Below are 26740 nucleotides of genomic sequence, written 5' to 3'. Positions count from 1 at the left end.
ATTCAAAAGTTCGCGGTGCTTTTCCTGTCTACCTGACCAGTGCATCCGAGTTCAGATTGCTGTCCAGAGCGGTCACAGTGCTGCACTGTGGGATACCGCCCGGAGGCCAATACCGTCGATTTGCGGCTACACTAACCCTAATCCGATATGGTAATACCGATTTCAGCACTACTTCTCTCTTCGGGGAGGAGACAGAAACCGATTTAAAGAGCCGTTTATATCGATATAAAGGGCCTCATGTGGACGAGTGCAGCGTTAAATCGGTTTAACGCTGCTAAAAGCGGTATAAACGCGTAGTGTAGACCAGGCCTAAGTGTCATGGGCCTGATTCAATATAGAACTTAAATATATGTGTAAATTTGAGCATGTGAAGAGTCCAGTTGAAATCAATGGCGGTATTAACATGCTTAAAGTTAGACATGAGACTTAAGTATCTTCTGAATCAGGGCATCAAAGAGGTGTCATGTAGAGTATCTGTGTTCCAAAAGGCTTTGCTAAATACCACTGTAGGAATCCTGTACATGGTATAGGAGGTCCATCAAAAGTTCCATGGCTATCTGTGTGTACTGGAAAGCTGTTTATTTAAGCAAAGGTTTTATAGCAAACTAATTTAAAAAAACCGAAGAATGAGGGTGAGTGTGTGTATGTGCTGTGGAGACTCTTACCATACAGTTTTTAAGTTTTGGCTTCACTTACAAATACTTTTTGCTGGTGCACTAGGAATACTTGTGTGGCTGTGTGCTATGAACAGTTGTCTGGACTTGGAATTTAAAACTGAGTCTTAAGTTTCCTTAAGTCATTTTCAGCTGAAATGTGTGGGCTGTTACTCATAGATGCATCAGTAACCAGCTATAACAGCATAACTTCCAGGACTGTAGGATTCTTACCCAGTAACATTGCTGAGAATAACCTTACCAATCCATCTGCTCTACTTCATATTTTATAAAACAATTAAAAGGCCATCTTTGATAAGTGCTCTGAGATTTTCAGATTTTCGGGGGATAGGAAAGAAAGTTGTTTCTGTTTTGTACCTCTTGAGACCAGAGAATAATATCAGTTTTGGGGGGGGGGGGGCATTTGGAGGGGAGGAAGACAGGTGTGAGGAACCATGTGCATAGGATTATGTTACTGATTTAAAGATAAATGAATTGACCCTTTGGCAGGTATACTTACATTGTAAGCATTTACTGTCTCCTCATAGTGGGGAATGGGAAGGAGTTTGTTCCACTTCTGAGCTGTAGACATTTCGTATCGCATGTAGCAATATTCTAAAACAATTATCTCCTGACAGAAATGTCCCAGGAAATCCAAGACGCACTGACAGAGATGGAGAATTGTTTCCGGCTTTTGATGCCAGATCCATTTGACTTCACAGTGAATGATGCAGAGTTAGACCCTGTCACAGAGAGGACTGCTAATGAGGACAAACCTACTTCCTCCTTATCCATGCAGATAGCAGGTCGCCAGCCATATTTGCTTGGACACATGGATGACGAACAACCTTGTTGCAGCAAGGATCTTCCTTCTGTTTCCCCATGTCTAATAGTTGGTAGAAACAGGGACCTGAATGAAGAGTTGGGGCTGCCTGAGCAAAAGGAAATAGACAGAGGGGAATGTTCAGAAGCTGAAATAATTGCTGCTGCCTCCAATGATGATGACTATGAAACTTTTGTTAGGAACCATGGACTTGGTTCTCATAAATACACTCTCAACCTTGAAATTTCCACAGGTACCTATTACTGTACCACACAAACAGCTTGAGAATGTCTGTATCTGAAGTTGTAAGCCATTAACTACAAAATTTAATATTTTATATTTCAGTCCTCTCTAGCAGATCCCCTGCTATGTCTGGCCACTCATCTCGTAACCATCCTTCAATGCAGATTGTGTTGGACGTGATTTGCAGATTTTACTAATCAACCATTTTGGTTAAGATTTAGTATATGGCATTGTTAATGTATTACAACACCTAGAATAAGACAGATTTCCTGTCCTGAATTGCTTGCATTCTGTTTTGCAGGATATATATATAACTTTATTTGGACGGGGAGAGGAAGGCTGTGTTTCAGTGCTTTCAGCACTTACCTCTTTAAAATTAGTGACCTCAGTCATGACCCTACAATAATATGCTTGAGTTATAGTAGGGAAACTTTTTTTTTAATAGGCAATCTAACTCTCAACACTTTGTAAAGACTTGTAATAAAATAGTGAATCGAATGCTGGTAGCAAGGATTTCAAAATATGATTCTTAATATCGTTTCAAGAGGTTGAGTTATTTGTAGAAAAGCCAGGCTTGATTTTTAGAGAGTCTGGTGCCTTACAGTTAAATGTACATGTGCATACAGTTAACTACAATTTCACATGTAAATGGCTAGTAAGATATATAACTGGCCATTTCTGCATACAGCTCTAGGAATTGTGAAAGGTTAACGGGCAGTTGCATATTTTGCATAGGTAACTGCATTCCTGATGTTTTGAAAATCAGGCTCCTAGAGTAGTTGATTCGGGTAGGGACCAACTTTTCATTATGTATGTACTGTACCTAGCAGAGTAGGGTCCAGATCTCTGATTGGAACCTCTAGTCACTGTTGCATTACAATTATATCCTTGATTCATATGGTAATGCCTAAGCTGTGTTGGTTTAGCATCCATTTTTCAGAGTTATGCAGCATAATGAAAGCATTTTCCCTTCTTTCTCTTTGGTCTTTGAGTTAAGTATTTTTCGCTTTAACGCTGAACATAGTAATCTTGTGACTCATTTCTGAAGAGATCAATTATGTTAGAAAGTTTCATATTGTGCCATCTCCACTTATTTATTGTAGGTTCTTATTGAAGATGCTAAAGACATCATGCTTTTGTGTTTTTCCTCCCTTTTCAACAGATGTGAAGGTGCGTGAGAATGAAGACAATACTGCCATAATAAACAATATCATAGATGTGCACAAACTCATCAGAAATAAATTCTTGCCATCTGTGCAGTCTTGGATTCAGGTGAGATGACTTCTGCCAAGAAAAATAAAAAAAGCTCTTTCCCCCCTTTGCTTGCTTTCAGCCTGTCTTCCATAAAATGCCAACGTTCATTATGAAACCACGTAATTTGAGGACTCACATAAAGACCATCTTGCCAAAAGTTACAAAAGTCTAAAGATGATGTGACTGCACCAAACTCAGCGTCTTGGTGCAAACTAAAGGCTCGTGCACTTATGTGTTGAATCTTTGGACTGTACATATGGCAAAAAGAACAACCAGTAATAAAAATATGTGAGGGTAAAGTCTGAAGAAAACTAAACAAAGCAAATTAAATTGAGAAAAAATAATTGTTATAAATATGTGAGGTGGGGAGGGTGGTAATAGTTGGCTAAATATAAATCTGAGTTAGGAACTGTCAGCGGTGCATCACTTATATTTGAGTACGTTCAGCATTGCTTAAGCTACCTAGCACAGTGCACAGGCTTTTCATTTTTGGAGATGTCAAGTTAAGTATGGCTGATATGGTAGGTTTAAAGTGAAAATGAATATGTCTTTATGAGATGAGTCAACATTAGAAAATCACTTATTCATTCAGCACAATTGGTAGTCTCTGCTCAAGTGTCCATTGCAGGGGATAGCAATTTTGTATGGTGAAGTGCACTCGCAGAGGAAAACTTATACTGCATCTGCCTACTACTTGGTTGACTCTAGCTGCGGCTATCAGCTCTTACTCCCCCAGTTAAAAAAATGGTTTTTGAAAGAAGTGCAGGTAAAAGGAGAGAATTGGGATCACCAGTGATTGCTTATTATAGTAGCAAACTGCTTTATTGCACGTCGTGTTACAAATGGACAAAAACCAAGAATTTTTTTCTTGGGCATGTGTGTAGCCGAAATAATAAGAATGTATATCTCTTGCTTTGTAGTTGTTCACCAGAGCAGGAATAAATGATGATTGTCTAAGATGTGCCATTGATTTTAAGAATAAATTAGAGACTGCTATGGAGAAACATAAGGAAATGAACATTGACTATAAAGAGAGGAAAAGAAAAGTGGTGAGTGTTTTAAATTAAGCATTTTTTTGAGTAGACTATCAAACACTTGACTTGCACACAGAGAAATATAATGCTGCCTAAACATTTTCTTGTAGGCGCTAATACTCACAAACACTTAAGCATGTGCTTAACTCTATATATTTGTGTAATCCATTTGACTTCAATAGTACTACTTCATGAGCCAAGTTAAGCACATGCATAAATGTTTGCAGAGTCGGGACCTTCATTATTAGATAGGACATTAACACTGTCTGTCTTAATATTTTTTGTACAATGAGGTAATTAAATTTTAGAATTCTCTTTAGTCCCAGTTTCTTCATGTACAGTTTGTATTCTGACCTTTGTTCTCTTCTGTGTTGGCATTTAGTGTTAATAAAGGAAGGCATACATATTGTTATTACCATTTTATTATTTTGAAACATGCAAAGCTATACCAACACCTCACAAGTGAGAAAAAAAGATGTGATCTCTGATTTACAGTGCTTACAATCTACAGAGGTTGGGTAACAGACTTGGAAGCCTTTTATAATAATTAACTATCACATGGTGCTTTAATGCTTAGAGTATTTCACAAATGTTTATTCCCAGTGAAAATTTTGTGAGATGAGTGAGTTTTAATATCCTCATTTTACTATGCCACAGAAGAAGTCAGTTAGAACTAACTACTATTTTATTGTGTGAGGAAACTGAGGCAGAGAGATTAGATGATTTGTCCAAGGCCACAGAGGAAGTCAGTGACCCCCATCTATACATCTAAAACAACAGAGTTTACTAAGAATTTTTAAACTTGTCTGTGATCAAATAGTGCTTGTTAGGTATAAATGGCCAAACTATGTTTTTAAAAAACTAATTATTTTAGTTCAGAGTGTTGAGGAGTAAAACATGGCTTTTAACTGCGTTATAACACAGTTTATATCTGTCATGGCAGGCTAGAATAAATTGTTAGTCTGATTCAGCCACAGTGAAGTTCATCAACTGTTGTTAAACTCTCTTTGGCTGTATAGACAAGGCCAGATTCGGACTTTTGAATTTCTCGATCCCAGCACATCTCCCTGGGACAGAAGGGTCCTGGCTATGTATACTACTCCAGCTACAAACGCCAACACTGAATGAATGGTAATATTTCAGAAGACTCTATTGCCACTGTTTTCCCTTCAATGGGATGTGCACGTAACCAGCTATGGAGGAATCAGCATAGTTGCTGCAATCCCTGTTGTCTTTTTTATGGGAAAGACTGCACATGCTGACCCTCTGCCCAGAATATTGGTTACTGCCTTTTTGTAAGATTTGAAAGACATTCTATGAATAGTGGAAAATAGTGCTGTTACTATTCTTGTTCACCATTGTTTGGTGTCAGATTCAAACCTTGTAGAGCTTTTACCCTATACCGTACAGATTTCATGGGGGAGACTAGCATTTCTGAAATTGGGGGTCCTGTCTCAAAAGGGAGTTGTAGGGGGGGTTGCAAGTTTATTTTGCGCTGCCTTCAGAGCTGGGTGGCCCGAGAGCGTTGCCTGTTGGCCAGGCGCCCAGCTCGAAAGGCAGCTGTCCGCCAGCAGCAGCACAGAAGTAAGGGTGGCAATGCCATACTATGCCACCCTTACCTCTGCGCTGCTGCTTTCAGAGGTGGGCAGCTGGAGGGTGACAGCTGCTGATTGAGGGCTCAGCTCCGCAGGCAGCAGCGCAGAAGTAAGGGTGGCAATACCATACAGTGCCATCCTTTCTTCTGTGCTGCTATTGATGTGGCTGCCATTAGAGCTGGGCTCCCGGTCAGCAGCCACTGCTCTCCAGTTTCCCAGCTCTGAAGCAGTGTCACTGCCAGCAGCAGTGCAGAAGTAAGGGTAGCAGTACTGCAACCCCCTCGCAATAACCTTGTGACCACTCCACAATTCCTTTTTGGGTCAGGATCCCTATCATTACAACACTGTGAAATTTCAGATTTAAATATCTGAAATCATTAACATTACGATTTTTAAAATCCTGTGACCATGAAATTGACCAAAATTGACCATGAATTTGGTAGGGCCCTACTTATATATACATATGCCATTTTTGATCTTTCTGTTTTTCATCTGTTTTCCTATTTGCTTTCTGCTACCTAGCCTCCCTCCTATCTTCCACCCCCCTTGGTGTTGCCTTTATAAATATTATTGCATTAGCCGTATATCCTGGCTGTCCAGATTCAGGCTCCTCTGGCAGACATTAAATAGCCATCGCCACATTTCTCATTCTGTAAGAACTTCTATTGTTTAAATTGGGGGTTGAAGGAGGGGCAGCCTGACCACATTGGTCAAGGATAACCAAACACAAGGATTACTGTTGGTACTCTTCTGTTAGTGAAAGTCCTTGTGTGCTTACACCATAGTTAAATTCATATCATCAGCAGTTATTCTGGGACTGAGTTAGATGTTTACATCCCTTAGGAGTGTCATATTTTGAAAGTATATATGAGAGTTTAAAAGCACTCTGTATGAGAATCTAAACTATGATTGAAATGAGGGAGGGGGTAAACGGAAAGCCCCTGCATGACAGGACATGTTGCATTATAGTCTCTCTTTTTAAGACTGTTCAGAATAATCTCAGCGCCCAGTAGAGGGAGTGCATACTGCATGCTGGACATTTTCTTTTGCTTTTTCTTTATCTAGAGCGGGTCATGTCTTAGTGTGTACATGATTTCTTATAAGCTTATTACAGCAATACTATGTCAGACCTACTGTAATGAGTTAATTCTCTGCTCTATTTAGGTGAATTATTGTAGTGTCACAGTTCTAGTTATTGGCTGAGATTGCTATTTATAATAGAAACATCTATTTTTAGAGGTTTAATGCTGTTTTAAGCATAAATTGCTCATGGCTGGAACTTTGCTAAAATATTTCCAAACAGGGAATAATTTGTTTTTATTTTTATCTTGTTGGTATGCATGTCTTTTTTGTTCCTTTATTTATTTTAAAACAGATGTTTGGATTTTTTAAGATTTTTTTCTTAAAATGCCAGATTTTTTGGATGTTTATACCTGAATTGCTTTGCATTTTTAAAGCTATAAAAGAAAAATCCATATATTGCATTTTAAATATCATGCACAAATATGATGCACATCTACAGCATTTCCATAGCGACTAATAATAAGACTTAACACTTTAATAACATCTCTGTTGAACAGGATAGCACGTTCTGGTGACTTCTTAATCTTTTTCACATGTATCTATAATCAATAAATTATATTTAAAAATGTAAGAAATATACATATGTCAAACTAGACCAGGGGTCAGCAACCTTTCAGAAGCAGTGTGCCGAGTCTTCATTTATTCACTCTAATTTAAGGTTTCGCGTGCCGGTAATACATTTTAACGCAGGGGTCGGCAACCTATGGCACGTGTGCCAAAGACGGCACGCGAGCCAATTTTTAATGGCACGCTGGAACCTGCCAGAACTCCAGCATGCCACTAAAAATCCCACCCAGCCCGGCTCGCTCTCCTCTGCCCTCCACTTCCCCCTTGGTGGCAGGGAGCAGAAGCATAACCGTGCGCACGGGGTGGGCAAATGGCCCCACTCTCCTGGCACGGCAAGCCGCAAGGTCCGCGCTCCTGAGCCAGAGCGCAGGGCCAAGCGCAGCAAGCTGTCAGCCCTTCCCCTGCCTTCTCCCCTCCCCTGGAGCCCTGCTGCCACGCGCAGCGCTCTCGGGGTTGGGGCTGCGTGCTCCCGAGGGCAGCATTTGGCTCCGCGGGGAGGCAGACACGCTCCCCACTCAACCGTGTGCTCCCGCGGAGCAGCGTATCTAACTCTGGGTGGAGCCTCATGGTAAGGGGCCCAGGACTGGGGGGGTTGGATAAGGGATGGGGACAGTCAGGGGACAGGGAGAAGGGTGAGTTGGATGGGGGGGGGGGCGGTTAGGGGCGGGAGGGGGGTTGGATGGGGCATTATGATTTCACCCTGTGAGATACAGTGTCAGAGTTCAAAGACAAGCTCCCAGTCCACTGGATGAGAAACTAGAGTTCTTTTTCCGTCCCAGTGGCTGTAAGATTTTTAAAAGATTTAGACAGACCTTTTTCTTCAGGTACAGACCTCTGTTCTAGCCTGGGGCCTGAATCTAGTCTAACAAAACGGATGGATCCTCTTCATTGAGCTTCTAGCAATATGCTGTTGCACCTATCAATGAAGATGGCATTTTTAGTAGCCGTTACAACAGCCAGGAAAATTGGGAAGTTGAGGACTCTCATATCAGATTCTCTTTATATGGTTTCTACGTGGACAAAGTCTACCTTCGTCCTCACGCAAGTTTTCTTATGAAGGGGGTCTCCACTTTTCATGTTAACAAAGCAATTTTCTTATCAACTTTCTTCCCAAACCCTTGTGGTAATAAGAGGAGGAAAGACTGCATGCTCTGGGTGTCAGAAGAGCTTTAGCATTTTATCTGGAATGAACTAAATTTTCAGTTCTTCATCTCCATTGTTCGTTGTATTTACAGACAGAATGGAGGGCAGTCCTGCTTTCATGTCAAGGATTTAGTTAATGGATATCCAGCTGTATTGGCCTATGTTACCAGTTGGCTAACATGAATCTCTAGGTAGAGTGCTGGGCCATTAAACTAAGTTCCAAGTGACCTCTGCAGCTTTTCTGTCTAACGTTCCTATAATGAACATTTTCAAATCTGCAACCTAATCTTCATGTCACTCATTTGCCTCTCACTAACCTATCTCTCAACAATCTAGAGATGATGGTAAATTTGGACAACTAGCCCTCTAGTTGGGACTGCTTGTGAGTCACCTACAGTGAAACAGAGGTGTAATCACTTGAAGAAGAAGAAAAGGTTACTAACCTTTCTGTAACTGTAGTTCTTTGAGATGTGTTGTACCTGTCCTCCTTTCCCTCTCTATTGGAGTCTTCTGGTAGGATGGAACTGACAGGACTGGAGGCAGCTCCACCCTTTATGCCTGGACTCCCTTCACAAGGCAACAGAGGGCATTTATGCCATCCTGACAGGTACCACAATGGAGAAAATCTCTTAGAACTGTGCATTGAAGTGTGCACACTCCTACAGTGGAATGGATATGTGCAACACATCTTAAAGAACAACAGTTATGGAAAGGTTAATAACAGTATCTTTTCTTAACCTTTCCTCATAGGTCAGGTTTCTAAAACTCCTAATAATTTTTGTAGCTGTCTGGGCTATCTCCAGTTTATCCACATTTTTCTTAGACTGGATACTGTACCCCAGCCTCACCAGTGCTGAAGAGAGAGGGACAGTTACCTCCCATGTCTTACACACAACATCCCTGTTAATACACCTCAGAATGATAGCCTTTTTTGAAACTGCATCACATTGTTGGCTGTTGTTCTATGTATGATCCACTAATAACACCCACGTTCTTTTCTGCAGTACTACTGCCTAGCCAGTTATTCCCTATTTTGTAGTTGTGCATTTGATTTTTTTCCTTCCTCCCCCTCCCTCTCCTCCCTTCTAAACGCAACAAGCCAGCTGATTTCTGTGTTCAGGAGGCAGGGGAGGGAGGGGGGAGGTGCGCCGAGACCTCACTTGTCCCCCCTCCCTCCTGCTGGGAGCAGTCAGCTGGCTTGTGGCATTTAGGAGGCAGGAGGGAGCGGGAAGGAGTGAGGACTTGACGCTAGCTCCCCCTCCCTCCCTCTCGCCTCCTGCCTGTGGCAATCAGTTGGCTTGCGGCATTCGGGAGGCAGGAGGGGAGCCTGCCCACCAAGTCCTCGCTCCTCCCCCCTCCCTCCTGCCTCCAAAAGGCCACAAGCCCAGGCAGGAGGAGGGGGAAGACACTGATCCTCGGAGTCTGCTGGCAGGTGGGAGGTGCTGGGAGGGGGAGGGGGGCGCGTAGGGAGGCTGCCAGCTGTGGAGAAAGCAGGCGGCCAAACAATGTAAGAGTGGAGCGTTGTACAACTTTAAATGAGTGTGTTCCCTGATTGATCAGCAATGTAACAACAAAAAAACATTAAGCAGGACGACTTTAAGTGAGGAGTTACTGTGTTTATAGAACCTCTTCTTATTGCTTTTTCTTCCCTTGCCAGATGTAACTCATTTTGTTCCTTAGCCTTTCTGATTTTGTCCCAGTAGCCTTGCTCTATTCTTTTGTACTCATCCTTAGCAATTCGTACATGTTTTTCTCTTTGATTTTCAGGTAATTGAAGTACTCCTGATGGAGCCATATTATTCTCTGTGTTCTTCCTGTCTTTCTTCTGTGTCAGGATGGTTTGCTGTTGTGCCTTCAATATTGGCTCTTTGAGAAATGCCAGCTCTCCTGAACTACCTTTTTTCCCCCTTAGGTTTTATTCCAATGGAACCCTACCTATCTGTTCTTTGAATTTGTTAAAATCTGCTTTTCTTTTCAAGTTCACTGCCCTTAACACCGTGTGTCAAGTGTGTTGGCGACTACCATTTGGAAACATGTTCCCCCAATGTAGAAGAAATTAGTGTATATGATACAAAAATATCTGAGGGAAAAACTGATTGCTGCTTCTAATTTTCATTTTGTGTATTGTCTAGTTTGGCCCTACAGCAATGTAAGGTCTTATCTATGCTATAGTACTTTGGGGACATACCCTGTACCATGGGAAAATAAAACTAAGGTATATGGAATATTTATCTAAGTGCCTTATGCTAATCCCAGCAAAGCATCCACCCTATATTGTTGGCATTATGCAGAAAAAGAATAGACAAAGTGAAGTATTTCCCATTTATGGCATCCTGTAGATGCCCTGGGACAAAAATGATAAGGGGTGGTGCTCTGGAGGACAAAAAACAATTTTGAAAACTCTTTATGTCGAATAGACATTTCCACTCCTTATATACTGCAGTGTCTTTAGCAAAGTGGACAACAGAACTTATGCATCTCTGCAAAGGTATCAAACTGTTAAACCCTTTGCCATGGGAAAAGCTTTTAAAACAGTGTATCTCCTCTGACAGCTGAGAACATGACCTCTGATAAGGTAACCTTGTGGCTCTTTCCCGAGACAGCAGAATCCTCTTCTAAAAGCATACAGGGTTAGTAGATTTTAGTACCTGAAAGGAACCACTGTGATACTCTAGTCTGACATCCTGCATCACGCAGCCATAGAACTTCACTCAGTAATTCCTGTTTTTACCCCCTCCACTTAGAGGGGTGTGTGTGTGAGAGAGAGAGAGACAGACACACTTATTTTAAGGTCAGATGGAACAAATAATGAAGGAAATAGCAGATAAGGGGTCCCTCTTGGAGTATCCTTGACAAGGCTCCTCTAACAATCCCACCAGTAAATTACCAGCCACATATTGTCTTCTACTAGTCCTGTTTTAGAGGTGTGCTAATGAAATTTGTTGATGATACAAACTTGAGAGGGTTCACTAGTACAGAGGAGGATTGGAACGCTACACAGGAAGATCTGGATAACCTTGTAGACTGGAGTGCAAGAAATGGGATGAAATTCAGTAGTACAAAATGCAGTCCCTAAACTTGTGTATGTGGGGCTGGGAGAGTGGGCAAGACATTTTCATTGGAAGTCTTTGGGATTCCTTCCCCTCCCCTTAGCACAAGAGAGAAAGCTCTGATGTTTGTCCCAAGGCCTGTATATTTACATAGGCTTTTCCTGAGATGTGGTTTGAATGGGCAGGCTTTTAATTTTTGTATTCTGTGGGGTAGTATGTGTCTTGAACATTTTAATGGAAATTAAAAAATATTAATAGGCACACAATATAGATAGAATTACAAATAAAATATTTCATCCTCTAACAAGTTCTCTGTCATTAACATATTGTGTGGTTTGGATTAAATAAATATAATGTAAAATATGCATTATATTTTAATTTTTTTGACAAATATATAATAGAATACCTACTCTGGTCCTCTGTAATTCCAAAGCCAGAAACAGAAAAAAATCTTAAATAGTAGATAGTTCCTGTATAAAAACAAGAATTCCTTTCCTCCTCAGTTTTAACCTTTGGATTTATATATCCAAGGTCGTCTTATTTTTTCTTCATCAGTTTTCAGAAAGAACGTTTTTCTCTTGACATAACTGATACTTAAAAATAAAAATGATGTAAAACTGTGTAGCCCTCTAAACAGGGCTTCCTTTTCTAGTCTTATTTGGGTAGTTTCATTTTTTTCTCTTTCAGATCTGGATATTGTTATGAGTATATATTATTCCTTGTATTGGATATAATTCTGTCTGCCTGCTGTTAAGTTTATTTTAAAAAAATCTTGTTATGCAAATCTAATCATGAATTCTTACAAGTTGCCACTGTGATGACCTCTGATCCCTGTGTCATCAGCCAGTCACACAATGCAATTTAGTGGATCTTTTTAATAGAGTGTAAAATAAAGTAGGTTATCTCTGCCACTGAGTTAATCTTTAAGTATTTAAGTTTACCAGGGCTAAAGGTGTCATCTCCCTGGATCCTTTCTGAATATTGAGTAGTGTGCTCCAAAGGTAGTATATATGATTTTGCTCCCCTCTTCTTGGGTATTCTATTGCTGTTATTTTAAATAAAGTTCTCCCTGAGAGGTAGGATGATAATGTGCATAAAATGTATTTACAGAGACCAGTATTGATAATTAGCTACATCCATATTTACAAAAATTAAAAAGAGAAAATTATGCAGGCTTTTAATATCAGTAAGAGAAGTTATGATTAAAAACTAATACTTTAAATACAGTATATATAGGAATACCAAAGTAAAATAGTTATTACACCTCTACCTCAATATAACACAAATTCAGATATAATGCAGGAAAGCAACGCTCTGGGGGGACGGGGCTGTGTGCTCCGGCAGATCAAAGCATGTTCGTTATAATGCAGTTTCACCTATAACGCGGTAAGATTTTTTGGCTCCTGAGGACAGCGTTATATCGGGGTAGAGGTGTAGTTAGAATTAGATATATGTTCCTAAGGCCCTGATTCAGGAAAGCCCTTAAGTACATGCTTAAGAGCTATTGACTTCAATAGGGTGCTTTCCTGAATTGGGATCTATAATAATAAGTTTAGGATTCTTTTATCCCACCTCTTGAGAACTGGAAATACTGTTTCTGTGCAGCCTCATCTATTCCACTCATCTTGGAGGGATGACTAAACCTGCGATCTGAACTCTCAATCCTTTGGTCCATTCACCAGATAGGCCTGAGACTTTGCTTCCACTGCCAGCCAAATGTCGTTGCAGAATGATATTTTTGTTCCTGTTAGGAAACTTTCTGTAATGTGCATCCTGAGTCTCAGCTTGCACGCATTGAAACAAATGACACAGCTTCCGTTGGCTTCCGTGGGCAGGTTCTGTGAGGTTTCCTTGCTAACTGGCACGTGGCTAGCCTTATATTTTTCTGAGACATTCCCATTAAACCTCTCAGATGCAGGTTCGTGGAACCACGAGTCAGTGTACATTTCCTGGTAAGGTGGCTTGATTCTTACAATTAAACACTAACAATAGAACATCAGCCCCAGTATTAATAATTTGACTATCTTATTTATTGGCATCCAAGAATAGATGATAGTAGTAACAAATGTAATGTTTGAAATATGTTAAAAATTGAAATCTATAGTTACATATTTATGCATACATTGTGCAACAATCAAAGTAGCTTGTATTTAAGTTACTGATTATTTATAAACATAGACATACATTGCAGTATATGGTTATAAAAAGGTTTTGATGACATGAGTTTGGAACAGTCTAAGCATTAGGTAAGTAGAACCAAACAAGTGCTAGCAAGGCCGTTCAACACTACTAATCATTTTGTTTTATACTGTGTTTTAGATAAGATATTAAAAAATTGGAGTCTTCTAAAAAGATGTCTATGGGTAAGGTTGTTTTTTTTCCCCCTTTTTCTCAGTCTGCAGAGCAAAGTTTCCTCTGAATAACAAAGGAATGAGAATAAATATTAAAAACCTTATATCAAATTTTTAAAAACACGTTGGGGCCTTGAAGATTAGGTCCAATGTTGCTAAAACAAGCAGGGCTACTTAACCAGTGCTGTATGATACTGGAAAGCCTAGAAGCTTCTCCTTTGGGGACAAGCTGGTATTTTTAATCCTGGTCAGCTTTGAGTTATCGGACCTAAAACAGCTACATGGACTAGGAGTGAATATAGCCAGCCTTAGGCCTCATACAACTGCAAATTTAAGTACTTGCTATTGTCTGATGCAGACTGAGGGGCAAAAATGAAAACGTTTTTGGAGCTGTTTAAAAATGGCAGCTGTTTGGAATGTAAAAGTGTAATCCAAACAAAAAATGATTGTAGAAGTGGCACCACCTTACTTGATCCCTGTGTTTTGAGTCAGATCTGCTGACTGACTTTAGTGGCATTAGTTTTATTGCTTTTTACCAATGAGAAGCATTTCAGGAATGGTACTATGGGGTGAGCATACAGTATTCAGAGCAGCGGGCTCCAAAAGATGCATGATTAGCTTGTTCTCTAGCTCTGCAAGGATTTCAGACTAATCACCTCCTCACTGTACAAGGTTGCAAATGCTTCATCTTAGAATGGAGGATACAGTAGAAACTGCAGGGAGGATTTCATGGTGTTTCCTCATATGATTATGCATGAGCTAGAAAGAATCCAGCCTGACTTTCAAATTCCAGGTCGAGTTTGCGTCTCTAACAAATTTTAAAAAAAACAATAACTTGTTAAACTGACCCCATCTACTTTGGAGTTATAGAGAAACATTAAGCGTAGAACAACACATGCATCCTAAAGAATCATTAGCTGGCAGAATTCAGATTTCATGGAAGTGAATTGTATGGAGGGGCCAGAGTTGTTGTATTTGTTGGTGATAGTTCGCAAGGCTGAATTAACAGAGAAGCAACATATAGGTTTACTTTGTGAAGGCTCTCTGCAATTGACGTGGCTAGATATGTTTTGTTTTTTTTCCAATGTAAGTGTAGAATGAAAAGCTTAAGGATAAAACATTTTGGAAAATACTGTATTGTTATAAGTGTGTGTGGGGGGGGGTGAGTGTGAGAGAGAGATGAGATGATGAGTTTGGTATGTATTACACAAATCCTATTGTTGTAAATGAGAGCTTCCCCCTGCATCTAACAGCAGAATATGACCTATAATTTTTTGTTTTAGATTTACCAAATCAACGTATACTGATTTCCCTACTGTTTAATTTGTATATAATTTGACAATAGGAATTTTGTAGGGGATAAAACAGGTTACTGTTTTAGCTTTAATATTGCGAAGTACCTACTTAAAGTTAGCAGACTTTAAGTAGGTCTCTGGGTGGAAGGAAAGTGGTGTCTGGGTCTGCTGATGGTTTGCACGGGAATTCCGGTCTCACAGCCCTAACCATCGCTATCCCTGGTCTCAGAAACATCAGCGCTGGGCTGGGGCTCACCTGGGTCCCCTCAAAACTCAAGGCCTTTGGACCTGGAAGAGCTCTCTCCTCACATCAGTGTCAGAGAACTCAGTGCAGTCTGCCTGGCTTGTCAGGTGTTCCTGACCCCTGTTGCAGGCAAAAATCTATTGATCCTCACAAACAACATGGCGGCCATGTACTATCTCAACAAGCAGGGAGGCGCTTGCTCTTTCCCCCTATGTTGGGATGGTGGTTTGATTGTGGGAGTTTTGCATAGCCCACTCAATCCACCTCAAAGCATCCTATCTGCCATGAGCTCAAAATGAGCTGGTGGATCACCTCAGGAGATCCTTCTCTGATCACCATGACTAGTCCTTTTGCCTGGACATTGTGAAGCTTATTTTCTGGCAGTGGGGAACTCCCCAGATAGACCTGTTTGTCACCCTGCACAACAAGAAGTGCCACCAGTTTTGCTTCCTTTAAGGTCACAGGCCTGAGTCCCTCATGGATGCCTTCCTTGTCCCATGAACAGGTCACCTGTATTATGTGTTCCCTCCTACCCTGCTCATGCACAAGGTCCTGCTGAAGATCAAGTGGGACCAAGTGCAGGTCATCCTAATAGTTCCGGCATGTCCCACCAACATTGGTTCCCCACCTTGCTGGACCTCTCCATGGTGTCCCCGATCCTAGTCTCTCTACACCTAGACCTGATCTCTCAAGATCATGGTCATCTGCTCCACCCGACCCTCAGCTCCTTCCACCTGTGTGCCTGGAAGCTTAATGAGTGAACTCCAGAGAACTAGCCTGCTCAAAGCAGGTCTGTGAGATCCTGTTAGGAAGAAGAAAGCCATCCACCAGGGTCACATACCTTCCAAAATGGAAGCGGTTCTCTATCTGGTCATCCCAGCGGGGTGTCTTGCCTACGCGATTGTCGCTGCCATTCATTCTAGAGTACCTGCTGTACTTGAAACAGCAGGCCTATCTATTTCATCAGTTAAAGTTCACCTGGCTTCCATCTCGGCTTTTCATCCTTGGGTGGACAGCTGATCCATTTTTTTCAAATGATATATCTATCTATTTTCTTAAGGGACTAGAGGAGTTGTACCCCAGGAGCGAGAACGTGTCCACCTGTGATCTCAACCTGGTCTTATCGAGGCTTACAGCCCTCCCCCACTACCCCCGTTCGAGCCACTGGTAACATGCTCCCTGTTACACCTTAGTTGCCATTACTTTGCCATACTTCTAAGAAGATGACCTTCTTAATTGCCATTACTTTGGCCAGAAGGGTCTTGGACATCCATGTCCTCACTTTGGAGCCGCCATTCACCATCTTCTTTAAAGATAAGGTTCAGTTGCATCCTAACCTGGCTTTCCTTCCAAAGATGGTCTCCTAGTTTCATATAAATCAAGTATCTTCCTACCAGTTTTCTGTCTGAAGCCTCATGCAAATAGGGAGAAGCAGAGACTTCACTCGAATGTTAGTTATGCACTAGCTTTCTATGTAGAAAGGACCAGACCAAAATACACCCAGCTGTTTATAGCAGTTGCAGACAGGATGAAAGCTCTCCCGATCTCGGCTCAGAGAATTTCATCGTGGATCACGTCATGTATCTGCGCGTGTTATGAACTGGCAGGTATTCCACCCCTGCCTATCCTAACTGTTCGTTCCATAAGGGCACAAGTTTCTTCAGTGATAATTCTAGCACAGGTTCCTATTCAGGACATTTGTAGAGCAGCAACTTGATTGTTGGTGCACGTATTTTCTTTTCACTATGCCATCACTCAGCAGCCAGGGACAATGCTAGATTTGACCATGCTGTGTTGCAGTCAGTATGTCAGTGAACTCTGAGCCCACCACCTAAACAGCTGCTTGGGAGTCACCTACATTGGAATGAACATGTGCAGGTACTCGACGAAGTAAAAATGGTTAGTAACCTTTCCATAACTGTTGTTCTATGAAATGTTGTCAGGGTTAATTCCCCACTCTGGCACTTCAAGTGCAGAAGGAGGGGGCCTGCAAAGATTCTAAAAATTAATACTGGCCCCTCCAAGCTTGTATTAAACTCCCAAGGTTACAGCTTTTCACTAACCTTGGATTGGTAGATGCTGCCACCACCCAAGTGCAGAACCCCTTTGAGAGCCCAGGAAGGCACACTTGGGAATACCTCCAGTGGGGTACCCTCAAGTCCTTTCATCCCCCCCCCCCGGGGAAGAGCTGAGAAAGAAAAAGGAAATCAGCTGTTGTCACCAGCTAATTAAACATGTGCACAAAACTCTTAAGACACAAATATCCAATTCTATTCTTTAAAAAGGTAAATTTAATTAATAAAGAAAGAAAATACATCTGAGAACTTAAGCTATTGCTAGATTTAAAAAAAAAGCAATTACAAGGATTCAGCACCACGAATAACTTTTTTTGAGGTTACAGCTTAAAGGTTACAAGCAAAACGTAAGCATCTGGGGTTAGCACAGAGGAATCCACAAGCCATAAAGAAATAAAAGGAGTAAACCTAATTGTGTCTTCCTAGACATTTCCTGATCTACTTACATATCTGGAGTTTTAAATGAGTAGTTTCTAGGTATGATACTGATGTTTTTTCATACTTTGCCCAAGCTTCTCACAGCATAACTGCTCTCACCGCCTCAACAGACAAAAGGTGAGTCTTGTTTCAATTTTAAAAAGTTCTAGCCTTCCCACTGGCTCTTTTGGCCAGGTGCCCACTCACTTCTTTTTACCTATGCATAGCAGAGAGACTTTTTAACCCTTTACAGGTAGAGCAATTAGAGAACAGCTACTAAGAGGGATTTTGTAGCTACTGGCTGGCTGGGTGTTCATAAAAGGGAGCCCTCTCCCCCCTTTATTTATTACAGATGTGTTGCATGTGTCCATTCCAAAATCCACCTTCCTACCCCTCTTACGGGAGTTGGCTGGAAAAAAGGAACTGAGGGGGCGCAGGACTGGCGAGCCCCTTTATATAGGCACTATGGATGCGTTGCACCAGGGCTGATCTGATGGATACCACTGATGGAAACATTTCCGGCAACTGTGCTCGGGACATGCATTGGAATGGGTGTGTGGAACGCATCTCGAAGAACAACAGTTACTGAAAGAATAGTAACCGTTTTTAATTAGATTCTGAGATGTTAGATTGCTCTAAGTAAGAAACTATTACACACTCCATTGAATGTGAGTTTTATAAAAAATTCAGATTACACAAGTGATAATTTGGCCATTTTTTTCTAATGTACAACATTTAAAGCATTAAGTGTTCAAAAAGTGACTACTTCCATGACTCCTGCCCAAGAGATACTGAGCTCTGCCTGTCAGTGTACAGCATTTTCCTAAAATACACCTCTACCTCAATATAACACTATCCTCGGGAGCCAAAAAATCTTACTGCATTATAGGTGAAAATGCGTTATATCGAATTTGCTTTGATCCACCGGAGTGCGCAGCCCTGCCCCTCCCCCCCGGAGCACTGCTTTCCCATATTATATCCGAATTTGTGTTATATCAGGTTGCGTTATATCGGGATAGAGGTGAAACTATTTTGTTATACCCACCAACATTCCTGATCGCCTGCCTTTGCTGACCTACATTGGACAGTAAATGAATAATTTAGCACAACATCTGAAAACGATGTATGCTTAATTTATCTGAATCATGCATCACTAGGATATAAGATAAAAAAACACTTAGACTACTGTACTTTGTCAGGAAGAAAGAAAAAGAAAAACCACGTTCTAATGGAGTCATTTAATGTGAAGAGTCACCAAAACTGTACCTTTTGCTTTACTGCTGGGTCTGAAGGGTATCCCCTTAATCATCCATTTCCAACTCTTGAGCAATTCGAAAAAGTATGAAAAGGGCATTCCCAAACAATCTTGTATCAAGTTGCCCAGATTTGCCTGCTTACTATTGCGCAAATACAAATGGAAAAGAATGAGAAGGGATGCTTTTGCTGATAAGCACAAAATGCAGTGTTTGACTAGGCTTCAGATACAATTTGCAGTCATTTGAATTTGTATTCAAACCTTAGTGTGTTTTTCCCCCCTCAGAAATGTAGCTTTTCTAACAGTTCATATTTATCTAACACTACAGAGAAAAATCAAACATGATTTTGAAATATGACAATTTCAGTATTAATATTTCTGTTTCAACATATTTTAGAGGATACAAAAGGATGGGAATAGAAATGAAGTTAAAAAAGACTTTCCCAATAAAATATGTTTTGAGGATTGTTCCATTGTCAGTTATTTTAAAAAGGGTTTTTTACTTTGTAACCAATGATCGCATATTTGTTACACAAAACATCCCTGTCCCTCATTTACGATTACTTAATTATATTTTGTGGTGTTCTTGTGGCTGTATACAAAATGTGTTCCTTTAAGTTGCACCTTCAAACGGGTTCCACTATGATAAGTATTATAGTTCCTTGGCCAAAATCTTCTGACCTCTAGAAAAAATGTGTAGTTGGCTGTGAGTAGATGCACATGAGATATTGGCATGGTGAAATAATTTGCAAGATCTTCCAGTGAGAGTATTAGCATATAAATAGCAGATGCAATGACGACCATCACAGCTGAGTACATTTAATTTTTAGTTTATAAGATAGAATGGGTTTTTAAATGCATAGCCATCAAGCCTGCTGAAAGACAAATGAAGTTTAGAGTTCACTTGTCTGAGGATGCCTTACATCATTTTTTTAAAAAAGGGAAACAGAGACACATAAAACAGAGCACAAGTGATTTCTAGGATGAGAAGTAATTGAGATTGCAAACCAAGTTAATTAGACCATACAAAATTTATTTAATGGTCCCAGCTGTAGTTTGCAAGCAATGTTTTAGTGAGTAAGTAGATACAGCTTCTTTACATGTTGTCTTTTTTTCTCTTTCCTTTCTAAAATAATTAGTAACTGCTGTACAGTTTTATAAACTGATTGCATTATATATTTTAGATATTGTATTGCTTGTTTAACTGTGAATGTGGAGACTCTGTTTTCTAAATCTTCTTAATGTAGGAATCCATATAAAACTGAGAAAAGAACCAAAGGCTTCATATCTTGAAAAGTATTTTGTTGCAGATTTTTTTGTATTTGTGTAGTTTGCTAACATTTAGGATAAATGAGCAATGCATGTAACTGGATGGGTGATTACAATAAGATACATTAACTCATTGGATGCACGGTAGGGCATAGGCTCAAAAGTAGAGAGGAGTCGTGATGAGGTTTCTGCCAGCACACTATATCTTGGTTTGGGCTCTTATTTTTTGAGGCCTCAGGAAGGAAGCATCTGATTATTTTTTTCCCTGCTAGAGAAGGACTAAGTACACTTAGCTAACTAACTACATAAGTCAGCACTGCTTTAGCCTACTACCATTGAACACGCAGTAGAATTGACAAGACATCCATTTTTCTATCAAATTCCTAACATTCTGAACAGATACAGTAGGAAATGTTTCACTGTGGCCTGTGAATTTGGAAGTTGGCTTCACTAAAACCAACATTATTCTGGAAGGGAGGGTCTATTCAGGAATTCTGTCATTTTAGAAAAATGCTACTTTATCAGTTGAGTGGATATCTTTTATTTTAAATTTAAATTAATTTAGTGCTTACAAAAGATGGATTGACAATATTCATTTGAAAGAATGCATTTATCCACAGAATATGTATAGCATGAGCAATGACCGTTACAAACATCCCTACGCTGCCTCTTAAACATATGTTAACTCTATATTTGAGGGACTATCCTGTAGTATAAGTGACGGTAGTTGACTCTCCATTACCCTTCAGATCTGGCTACTAAGTTGATACTGCCAACACGGATGCCAGTTGTGGTGATGGCTTTTGTGAAGATGTCTCTTCTCAACTGCTAACTAGACTGAGAATACACATATTTTACCTGTTGTCCGGTAACCACTTTTGGTGACTGCTGACCTTACTGGAGATTTAATTTTGTGGCCTACAAGGGAAAAGCTTTATATTCCAGTATCCATCACTTGAGCTTATATTATATTTCTGTTCAGATATTGAGGAGCACAAGAAGTAGTATACAGATTTCTGATCTGCATGCCTCAACACTTGGTAATTTATCAGTTTTGTTAGATTCATATACGTTACATTTTGAATTGTTTTTAAGTGTCTAAATTTATCTGCCATGAATTCCAAGAGGCACATATTTCAGTGAATTGCACCATTTAAAATGTTAATTTAAATGTATATCCTTGGGAGCTCATTGGTAGTTTGAGGTGGCCGTTATTAAGAAATTAATCCAATTTAAAACTGGTTGCCAAAATTTATGTTTCTTATTACAAAAAAAGTGGAGAAGCAACATTAGGATGGCTCACATGTCATAAAGCATTTATGCTGTTCATTCTGGGAGCAACAAAAGGGCTGTATGGAATAAATGCTCTTAGCAGGTGCTGGGGAAATGGAATTTATATCAGTGATTCTCTGACTAAAGTAATGTTGCTGGGGAGTTCTCACCTGACTGAGTCAATTGTAGTGGAATGGAAGGGGAACAAAATTGCATGAAGGGAATGATATAGATGTAATTAATTTTCTTCATTCCACTGACGTGTTAAGAAGTAACTAGTCAATAGTACCTCCCAACTTTTGAATTTCTAACTACGATTAACCTTGCTACATATTTGAGAACCAAAAGGAAGATAGAGCTGCTTGTTTAAAATGATATAAAAATAAACATGTTACGTCTGTTAAGAGGGAAAAGGAGGCTTAATTCCTAATAGTTAGCTAAGCAGTTAAATATTTTTACAGGAAAACTAAATTTAATAAAAATCCCCATTGAAATTCAAGGGTGCAAACAATAAGCATAATATTTTATGAAAATGACCCCCATATTTAAAATCTGGCATTATATGTTATGCATTGTAGCACCAAGTCCACATCTACCTTTTAGAAAATTAAAACACATAAATTCTGTTTAGTGTTTGATATGCACTGCACTAGCTGAAAGCCATAATGCCCCTAAAACCTTGGGTTGCTTTTCACCTTTCATAAATTCCTGCGTAGATTCTATACAAAAAATAATTTTCAGCTCTGTGGCTCATTGTTATTCAAACTTGATTGATCGTCGTCATTTACTCAGTGAGGAAGTTAAGTGCTCCTGTCATTTCCGAAGAGTATAATTGGGACGTTTCACAGGTCAGCGGTAGTGACAGGTTTCCCTTTTGATTAGTGTTAGACTGATAACAAAAATTACAGTTTCCTATGATTAATGTTTCCTATAGTACCTAAATGCGCAGTTCATGGATTGTACCTAAACAAAGTGAATTTGCATCTGGTTATACCTTTTCACAGCAGGGCTTTTTGTGTGCTTCGAAGTTTTTGAGATCATCCAGGTATACAAGGATGTTGCTCCTGGTTCAGTTTTTAAGTCAGCCATGTGTGATATGCAGGTTGTTTGGTGAAGCCTCTTATAGCTAAGTTTCTCAAGCAATATAGAGGAAATAAAACAAACAAAACAAGGGAAATTTAAAGTTAAGACAAGTTCTGTGTCCTGAAGTCTTGCCCAGGTTTTGCAATATATATATAGTGTATGTAAGTATTTGAACTAAAACATCTCCAATATCCTAGACACAATGTATTGGATTTAGGCTAGATTATCAGCCTTAACTAAGTTTTATTTTTGATTTTTCACATTTTTCACAGACAAATTCTAGACTGAGACCATCCCTAACAAGCTTTGGTTTGGTGTAATTTGTTTTGTAGCTGACTCAGAAATAGGAACTAAGAGTAGAAAGTTTGACACAATCATATCTTTTAACAGGACAAACAGGCAGCTCTAACTAGCCAGAAGAGAACTAATTTGCTCCCATCTCCTAAATTGCCTTTAACAAGTAGAAAAGGGAAAAAAGTAGAACTTTGAAGCCACTGTTAACAAACTAGTTCCTTTTCAGTCTCCCAACTGCTCATGTTGTGCTGAAAGCAAAACCCTACAATATTTCTCTTTCTAAAGGCCAGCTGTGAAAGGTCTTCTAAAAGCTTGAAATTTAAAAATTGATGTGCCTCTTTGGTAATCGGCTAACCCAGTCTGCTGGTGTGTTTCTAATTGGCTGTAGCGCACTTGACCCTTTCTTTGTTGGAACTCTAGTTTGACTTCCAGTTTGGGCCATGAGAGGTCGGATGCAGCATTTGTCTGTCTTGGCCACACCAGGCAGGGATGAACTGCTTCTTTCCTTAAGATGAGGAGGAATAATTGCAGTGGGAAGTGAAAAGTAATTTAAAACTCAGAGCCCTCCAGCATGCCTAGAGCATGGCAACTCTGTCTGCTGATTAGAAGTAGTGATAATGTGGCCAATGGGATGTCCAGGGTTGTAGCTACGTATTGTTGACTTCAGGACTGGTTTCAAACGAGTTTCTGGGGATTAATATTAAACCCAAAAATAAGTAGGGGACAAAAGATACTGTTTGGTTATGATGCACTTGATAAATCTACTGTCCTTTAGGACTTTTTAAAACTTAGGACTACAGTGTTCTGTGGAAAGAGTCAATTAAGAAACAAAGAAATCATCTTCTAAATTTCACTTACTGAAGGGTAAATTGCAGTGTCAAGGGCAACTGAACGTTTTGTGTTAGAAATGAGCTTCAGTGCTGATGCAAAGTTTTGCCCAGTTTGTTGATTTTTAATATACTCAATAGACTAAGGTTTGGTTTCCAGGTTTTTTTGGCTTCAGAATCTCAGTATGATTTAGAGAAACTCAAGTGTGCAGCTGTGACACACGATTAGATTAGTGAATTACATTGGTAAAATTCTGCTGCAGGGGGAAATTGCTTCTTCCTCCTGTGCTTTTTAGAACTAATACCTGCGTGAAAGAGGTAAGTGCAGTGAGAAGGTAATTAAAAGTGATAATCCGTGGTGGGGAAAAATTATCATAGGTGATCTAATCACCTGTTTCTCTGTCGCTTTTGTTTACTTCAGGGAATTTGAATAAGTGTGATTGTGAGTTCTGTCGTAAGACTGTTCATTTAATGAATCCTTTGCATAGTTTCCGAAACCCATAAAAGCATGTGGCAAAACTACAATAATTCCTGTATTCTGTGACATGTAAATCTCATAAAATCTCCCCAAATTGGGCAAGAGAAATAAAATACTAGTGGTTGGCAGCATTGCTGTCTTTTTAAGAGACTACCAGAATTTGGGGATTTTATAAGTTAGCTATACAAATTCTCATTGAAGAAGGGGCAAATGGTTTTTGCCCAGATGATAATTTTTGAGGGGAAATGTTATTTGTAGATGTATGTGAAAGAAAGAGGCATTGGAGGAAGGTTGTAGAGTCTCAATGGCATGCTCATGGCAAAAATTAGCTGAAATAAAATTTAGGAAGCTGATAGCCTCTAATATTGGTTAGTTGCTTTGATTAATTGATAGGAACTGCATTTTTATTTTTCAACTACCCATAACTATTCCATTGTATGTATAATATGGGCTATACATGCATATATTTTAAAAATCCCAATAATTTCAGTTCCTTAGATTCCACATAGTAAGGTTTGCAACCTAATGATGTAATTGTTTAGGGTCTTTCAAATCAGATAAGATATTTTATGTATTGCAAGTATTTTTTTTCTTTTAAAGCTGCTGTCAAAAAGTAAATACAGTAGAATCCCTTTTAACTGAATCCCACTTATTTGAGCCACAGTGTTATACCCCAGTCTCCCATATCTACTGCAGACTTCCCCACAGTTTGGGTTCTCAGGGTATGTCTACATCTACAATTTTGCAGCGCTGGTTGTTACAGCTGTATTAGTACAGCTGTATAGGGCCAGCGCTGCAGAGTGGCCACACTTACAGCAACCAGCGCTGCAAGTGGTGTTAGATGTGGCCACACTGCAGCGCTGTTGGGCGGCTTCAAGGGGGGTTCGGGGAACGCGAGAGCAAACCGGGGAAGGAGACCAGCTTCCCCGCGGTTTGCTCTCGCGTTCCCCGAACCCCCCTGCAAACCGCAGGGAAGGAGACCTGCTTGCACGGGGGTTCGGGGAACGCGAGAGCAAACCGGGGAAGGAGACCAGCTTCCCCACGGTTTGCTCTCGCGTTCCCCGAACCCCCCTGCAAACCGCAGGGAAGGAGACCTGCTTGCTCGGGGGTTCGGGGAACGCGAGAGCAAACTGCAGGGAAGGAGAACTGCTTGCTCGGGGTTTGCTCTCGCGTTCCCCGAACCCCCCTGCAAACCGCAGGGAAGGAGACCTGCTTGCACGAGGGTTCGGGGAACGCGAGAGCAAACCGCAGGGAAGGAGAACTGCTTGCTCGGGGGTTCGGGGAACGCGAGAGCAAACCGGGGAAGGAGACCAGCTTCCCCGCGGTTTGCTCTCGCGTTCCCCGGACCCCCCTGCAAACCACAGGGAAAGAGACCTGCTTGAAGGAGAGGCTTCCTCAGGTATGCTGGGATACCTGCTTATTCCACGGAGGTCAAGAAAAGCGCTGGTAAGTGTCTACACTTGATTACCAGCGCTGGATCACCAGTGCTGGATCCTCTACACCCGAGACAAAACGGGAGTACGGCCAGCGCTGCAAACAGGGAGTTGCAGCGCTGGTGATGCCCTGCAGATGTGTACACCTCCTAAGTTGCAGCGCTGTAACCCCCTCACCAGCGCTGCAACTTTGTGATGTAGACAAGCCCTCAGACTGATGTGCAGTGAAGGCCCTTGGCCTGTTGAAAAGAATTGTTCCTAATGTTGGCTGTATTCTTAATGCAATCATATATCTCCAAAACAAAGTGATGCAAACAACACACCTGCTGGCTTTTCAGAATGGCTTGATTTATTGGGGTTGTGTCAGTTTCAGCATGTCTCTTTTAAAATTGCCTGGACAGAATTCTCTAAACTGGGGAAACCATTGTGAATGTGGATGCCAGGGTCTCTGAGGACTATTTAAAAATATCCCTCCATCCACCCAGGCAACATGCCTCAATAAGTCCCAGAATAGGCTCCAACTCTGCAAAGGAGGAGAAGCACAGTAAAATGGCATGACATTAAGGCAAGTTTGAATGTCTTTGATTTTATCAGAGTTGAGGCTGCCAGCCCATCCTTTGCTCATCCTATTTGTCCTGTTGTATGTGTTGGGGAGGTGTACACAGTGGGTGATCTTACATAACCTGTGCTGAATGAGCTGAACCAACAAAACTAGGATAGGCAGTGATAAGGCTCACTATCACTTGCTCATTAAGATCTTAATGTTGTTTTAACTTTTTTTGTATTTGATAGTTTCACACTTTCTCACACTTCACCAACTGTGTGTCTTCTAATGGATAAGAAAACCTTTAAAGAAGATATCTCTTAGGGATTGAAGATGGCTTTAGAGATGAAATGTAAAACAAAGGGTCTAATCTTAGATGATGATTAAATACATAATTAGGGAAATACTTTTGGCTCAGAAGAGCCTCAATAGTGCACTGTCTTGCTGTCTGCTAATAT

At 40.5% G+C, this 26740-nt stretch overlaps 1 protein-coding gene across 4 annotated transcripts in view; it reads left to right on the top strand.

Moving 5' to 3' along the window:
• Positions 1 to 26740, top strand: part of UVSSA (UV stimulated scaffold protein A) — a 110676-nt gene that overhangs the window by 16094 nt on the left and 67842 nt on the right. For all 4 annotated transcript variants that reach the window (XM_050947593.1, XM_050947592.1, XM_050947596.1 and 1 more), the window contains 3 exons: positions 1292 to 1729; positions 2882 to 2991; positions 3894 to 4022. In XM_050947593.1, coding sequence (XP_050803550.1) covers positions 1292 to 1729; positions 2882 to 2991; positions 3894 to 4022 — 677 coding nt within the window. The remainder of the gene's footprint in view (positions 1 to 1291; positions 1730 to 2881; positions 2992 to 3893; positions 4023 to 26740) is intronic.

Source organism: Gopherus flavomarginatus, chromosome 3, assembly GCF_025201925.1.
Source record: "Gopherus flavomarginatus isolate rGopFla2 chromosome 3, rGopFla2.mat.asm, whole genome shotgun sequence".
In the NCBI taxonomy this organism is placed as follows: Eukaryota; Metazoa; Chordata; order Testudines; family Testudinidae; genus Gopherus; species Gopherus flavomarginatus.
The sequence above is the reverse complement of the archived record's forward strand: the minus strand, read 5'-3'. Positions and strand labels throughout refer to the sequence as shown.